The sequence below is a fragment of the Acyrthosiphon pisum genome, chromosome A2 (assembly GCF_005508785.2).
Source record: "Acyrthosiphon pisum isolate AL4f chromosome A2, pea_aphid_22Mar2018_4r6ur, whole genome shotgun sequence".
Taxonomy (NCBI): Eukaryota; Metazoa; Arthropoda; class Insecta; order Hemiptera; family Aphididae; genus Acyrthosiphon; species Acyrthosiphon pisum.
Window position 1 is genome coordinate 86,679,132 of NC_042495.1, and position 6,412 is coordinate 86,685,543.

Below are 6,412 nucleotides of genomic sequence, written 5' to 3' on the forward strand. Positions count from 1 at the left end.
TTTTAATGTAATTTTGCTATAATCATAACTTATTAGGTACCTAGGTAGGTACTATGCGGACTCTCCAAAATGTAAAATATTTTAGACATTATAATATCAGATCTATATACAATGTAGATACTTTAAGTATTTTATTAAGATTTTAACTCGTAAAGATTACCTAATCATTTTTAATCACAACAAAAACATCAAAATAAATTTAATTCAAAACTGGTGTTGTGCAAATATTTCTGTTTTACCGCTGTTTTTTGTTGCCTAGTTATTACCTATTATTTTCAATAGTTATATAGGTATAACTTATATTTATAAATATTTTAACCTTGTTTTAAACTTATGTTCTTAACTATAAAAATTGAACATTGTATTATACATTTTTAAATACAAAATAATTTGATGATGTTCGCGATTATGATGGATTTTGTCAAAATTTAAATTAAAATGCTTATAAAAAAATGTGTGCCTTCTCATTGGTTTTTTACGATATTTTAATTTTTAAGTAAGTTATCAGTATGTAAAATAATAATATTTGAAAATGCTCATAACTCACTTAAAAATTAAAATATCATAAAAAACCAATGAGTAGGCACAGATAATGTTGTTATCTAAAAGTTTGATAATAGGTCAATTCACTCTAAAATCAAAAATAACAGCACCCTATTGAAACTAGCGAACGAAAATTTGCTATAACGTACGTGTGTAAGACGGAGACAACACATGTGGGTTAGTCCTCTTAATAAATGAATAAACAAAATTTTAAGAAATATATTGACGTCGGGAAATTCCTAAAAATAATATTTAAAAAAAAGCTATTACATTCTAAATTAGTTGAATCAAAACAATATTGATATTTTAAGAAATTCTAAAAAATAAACTACTTGACTTAGACAAATGATTTTACAGTCAAAGATGTTCTTCTCATCAGATTTACAAATTGGCTATTTTGAAATTTTCCTGGCGATTTTATAATTTTTTTATTTTCAATATTAAAAATAAAAACATTTTTTTTTTTCACATTATATGTGTAATGCAATTGAATAAAAATTATATATAAAATATAAAAAATATTTTTTTAAATATTAATTAGAACAAAAGCTATTTCATCAGTTGGGTCTTCCTGTTGGCACCTGTACATTTTATTATTTTATTAAAAATATAAATGTATATTATACATATCTACATCTCACAACATTGTTTACCAATAGTATGAATAATCAATATACATTTTTGTTTAAAAGGATATAAGATCATCCATTGTTGGTGTCCACCATTTATGTATAGCACATATGCAAACCCATCTTTGTTAATTCCGTTAATCATATAATAATAAGGATGGAATGAATGTAACCTAAAATATACAAGGTATATTAAATGAACATAAAAGTAAAATTATGTTCATGACATTTGTACAATTTTACCTGAAACTCTTTCTCTCATAAAAGGCAATTGCAGATGAGTTGCTAGAAAGTACATGTAAAAAAATTGCCTTACAGTTTTTAGATTCTGCAGAAGTCAAATGTGATACAAGATTATCTAACAATAATGATGCTATGCCGTTTCGTCTATATGCTTTAGTAACACCTAAGCTCAAGATATATCCAACTTGAGTAAATTTTCCTGCAGATGGTGAAACTACTTCTCTTTCCTATATTATATATACATAAATCAATTAGCTATTGATGTATAAAATAAAGTTTAAAATAGTTGATAAGATTTCTACCAAAAAATGTTATAGATATCTCTAATTACATTTTAATAAGTGGAAAAATACTAAATAATAAATTTACCTTGGGAGTTAATTTTATATATAATTTGATTTCAGCTACTATAATGCCCACAATTGCAGATTTATGTATAGCAGCTAAAGAATAAAACTTTGGATTTGATGTAATGTCTTCATACCATGACCTAGGGTATTCCACGGGAAAACAATCTACACACAAAGCATTCACCTGCAATAATATTAATATTTTAATGTTTAATAGATATTTAACCAACATAATATAATACAATATGTTCAACTGGTGACTGGCCTATGTATACTGATACAATGAAACTTCCGTTAACGGTCACCTCTATGTAACAGTCAATTTTTATTGTTGAAACTGTTAAAGGTTGATCTTATTAATAAGTTTCTTTTATACTAATATGTAATATTCTATTATTAATACCATCTATTGATACTGGTAAGATATGTTTTAGTATGTAAGTAAATAGTCATATAATACAGTGGCGTATTTACGGGAGGTGATATGGGTGATATATCACCCCCCAGAGCCTTTTTTTAGGATTTATTTAATACATAATAATATATACATTGTAATAAGTATTCAGTTTTACTTGTTATTCATGACATTCTTAAATACATATTTTTAGGATTTGAATGTATCTTTGGTAGTTCAAAACTTACTACTGAAGATATTGACCAATTTAATCAACTTATTGAGTTTTATTCTCCTGTTATTGATACATTAGTGGCATTGACAGAATTAAAAATGTTAAGGAACAAACTTGCAAGCCAAAATATAACACTGAAATCAGCATTTGATGCTTTGTTAAAATGCAATGAAGATTTATATCCTAATATTAATTTTTTATTTAAAATTTTATGCACCTTGCCAGTTTCTACAGCTTGTCTGGAACGGTATATTTTCAAGTTTAAAAAGGATTAAATCATATCTACGCAACAGAATATCTGAAGTAATACTGAAATAATATATTAACCTATGCATTTTGTAATGTTTTATTTATCAATTTAGAAGAGGCAAATGATTAAGCATTCATCGCGATATTGACGTTAATGTAGACGAAGTGTTGAATGAAATGTCTCAAAAACCAAGACAAATGAATATTATTTTGTGATTTTTTTTATGAAAATAAATGTTTAATATTATAAATGTTGTTGTAGTTTTGAGTAACATCATGGTGACAAGACCAGCATGGCCTATTATATAGTGTACTTTACCGAAAGGTAAGATAACATAATGTGATCCTAGATATTTGTCTCCCGCCTCGGTCTGCCCCCAATGTGCTAAATAATTTTGGTTTTATCACCCCCTAGAAAAAAATCCTAGATACGCCACTGATATAATACATACACATACATTTAAAGTAGTTAAAGTGATTGTTAACTAAAAATTACATCTAATTACAACTAGGTATCTTATATTTGTCTATGCAAATCTCACTAATATATTATAATATAATAATTTTTGTAAGAACAATGAATACCCAAAAGAACCTAACATTGAAAGGACTAAACAAAATTAACATCTTCAATATGGTACATATGCCCCCTGCAAGCTAGTGGGCCACTAAAAATTATTTTCCTGGGATGGTCCGAAAATCCAATCTGAACCTGATCAATTCTCATGATAACTTTAATGCCCATTAAAAATTATTATAACCAAAAAAAAAAACTGAAAACACATATAATAAAAGAAAAGTTACCTAAGACTTTTAAAAATATATTTAATACATAATACCTGTAAGTTTAATTCATCAATTTACATTGTAAATTAGTAGCCTGAAAAATATATATTGTGAATATCTTGAATATTATTAATTATTATATTATAAATAAACCAAACTATAGATTTTCAGATATATTTTATTTCATAAAAGAAAATTATTTAATTTACAGTTTTAATGTATTTTGAATGAATTTAATATTCTACATTATTCTATATTATTGTTTAGGATGCCTGCACATCAATATTTATTTTGTTATTCATAAAAGTCAAAATGTAAATGTATAATATGAAGTTTTTTAAATTTTTAAATTTATTCTTCAAGAAGATAATAAACTGACTGGACATGTAGTAATGTAGTATAGACAATTGACTGTAAAATATGTTATTCAAATCTAAAATATTTTTAAGACAGTTATGAATAACCATACACAGGAAAATATCAAATAGATTATTTATATTATCAATACCTAATTAGAAACAATTCAGCACTTAGTAATTCAATTGACATTAACACGGGCACAAAATAATTATATATATTGTTTCGGGCTTATGTTTTTTCTTTACTCGGTTTTAAGTTTGATACATGTATTTTAAGTCATTCATAATATATTATATGAATCACTGTTTAATATATGTACTATGTAGGTAAATAGTAAATTACTTCATTGATATCTTGTGGACACAAAAATCTCAACTGTAAATTTGAAAGATCGTATAAACCTACAGGTTTGATTTGTTGCAATGTTGATGTTCTCTCCAAATACCTAAAGCAAAAATAACATATGTATTCAATAAAAATTTTTTTCCTCATGAAGTTAAAAAAGTTTACACTCGCCAATTAAAAGTGTCCATTCAGAAGACAGGATCCATTCCGTGGAATGAACAAATTTAAATAAAACACTACCTCACTCAACTTCAACATATAATATTGTAACGAACATAATATTGTATTATATATTTACAAGAGAAAATTAATTATATTCATATTTCCAAAAATATTACGTTTGCAAGTCAATTATTATTGTTTACTATTTTGATATCAATGTATTATCTATGGTTATCACAGATTTCGCATTGGTCCTCAAAATGTTTTTTATGTACTCATTGGTTGACCCATAACTGTTTTAACATTGCAGACTCCAGTACACGGTTTAGATTTTAGAAGATCTTCTAGGTTTTAGGGCCGTATGCCCGTATCCAGTTTTTCATACATTAACCAGACATATTATATAGTATTTTTTCATCTCAGTACGAATAGTACGATAATAATATATTTAAATATTATCTAATAATTATAGCCTATGATAACAATATAGGTACTAAACTATAAACTATAATATAACCTGTATTTATATTGTTATTACTTAGGTTTATTATTAATATGATAGCCGGTGAGTTAAATTTTTTTCGTAGGAACTACATATTAGTTAAATAATTCTTTAAGAACGATACGAATATTAGATAGAAGAAATATATATATATACAAGAAAAACTTTATGGGAGGATTCACCCAATGATAACACTACCCTTAGGTACTTGAGATTTTTTTTTTTTAATGTATATTGCTATACCACAGAATAGATGAAATTTCATCTATTCTGTGGCTATACTTTACATTACTCGTTTAGAAGATCTCGACACCATTTCGTTTTGAGCCTCCTGGGAAGGTTCCCGGGGGTTGTGAAAGTGGCAAAGTTTGAAATGAGGAAGTTAATATGAGAAGGGAGTTTTGAGTGGAATCATTTGTAAAAAAGGTGGGTAAGTGGATGTCGCTCTGCTGTACAGTAGGTTAGAAGTGGGTCACTGTATAATGGACAGTATTAAATTTGAATTCAATGATATAATATCACTGTATAAGAAAAACGATTCTGAGCGGAGACGGTATATCAGTCTATGTATTAGACATATATATACTTATCTATGGTATAAAAAAAAAATTGACCTATAATAGGTACCTATAATAAATTCCAAATTAATCATATCATAATATCTATTAGGTACTTATAAGTTATAACGCGTTGTACATCAACAAAAAACCGTGGTAAAATCATAGATATATAATAGTATACTTTAGAAGTTTAAAGTACCCACGAATAATATAATACAATCACAACAAAATAACTAAAAGAGTTATCCTAGGTTTTTAATATGTAATTTCGTCCAAATTTGTACTTAAAATTTTTTTTTTTTTTTTTCTATATTTGTTCATTGTAACGACCTCAAGGTCTTTGACAATGCTTATCACAAGTGGGTAGTAGGGAGATCATGTGATCTATTTATCTATGTATATATCACTATATGCATGATACTACCCCCCTTCTCCAAGAGGAGTCATGTGCGGTCTTCACTCCCAGTGGAGTGGGACCTAGTTGGAAACCGGATGACGCAATCGGACGACAGCACGGGAAAATGGTGACTGCGTAGAATCACACACATTTTTTTTGCACTTTGCTATGAATCGAACCGATGACTGTGTGAGTCGTAATCAACTGCGTGACCACTGCGCCACTCCGGCCCCAGAACTTAAAATGACTATAAAAATAAACTGTGCTTATGTATTTTTTAGATTTTTTGTTTTCAGAATTAACTACTTACCTACGTGGAATCTTGTTTTAAATTTTCAATTCTTAGGTATAAAAGTTGAACATTTTATGAATTTTTAACAACAAAATAATTATTCAATTTTAAATTTGATAAATTTTGTCAAAATTCGATCATTAAATGCTTATAAAAAAAAATTGTGCATATGTATTTTGAATATATTTCAACTGCTATTGCAACAATATATCAAAAACCTTGCATTAAATTTTAACGTTTTTTACCCAACAAATACAATTTTATTGATATATTTTATAGAAAATAAAACTATAACAATTGAAAACTGACAATGTCCGTAAACAGCTCAAAAAGAGTCAAATTATTTTCATAATTTTATCGTGTAT

General features: G+C 26.8%; 1 protein-coding gene and 1 long non-coding RNA gene across 2 annotated transcripts in view; one reads left to right on the forward strand and one right to left on the reverse strand.

The window, feature by feature from the left end:
* The window catches only part of LOC100167289 (N-alpha-acetyltransferase 60), an 8,280-nt gene extending 3,774 nt beyond the window's left edge, over window positions 1-4,506 (reverse strand). Inside the window, exons 1-5 of the mRNA XM_008180461.3 lie at window positions 4,306-4,506; window positions 4,132-4,234; window positions 1,785-1,949; window positions 1,416-1,642; window positions 1,241-1,345 (exon numbers count right to left, since the gene is read on the reverse strand). Of these exons, the coding sequence (XP_008178683.1) occupies window positions 1,241-1,345; window positions 1,416-1,642; window positions 1,785-1,949; window positions 4,132-4,234; window positions 4,306-4,322 (617 nt within the window). The 5' untranslated portion in view covers window positions 4,323-4,506. The remainder of the gene's footprint in view (window positions 1-1,240; window positions 1,346-1,415; window positions 1,643-1,784; window positions 1,950-4,131; window positions 4,235-4,305) is intronic.
* LOC115034278 lies at window positions 2,433-3,599 on the forward strand. Its single transcript, XR_003839645.1, has 2 exons — window positions 2,433-2,697; window positions 2,757-3,599. It is a non-coding gene; the product is annotated as an uncharacterized LOC115034278 (long non-coding RNA).
* Window positions 4,507-6,412: the final 1,906 nt, after the last annotated feature.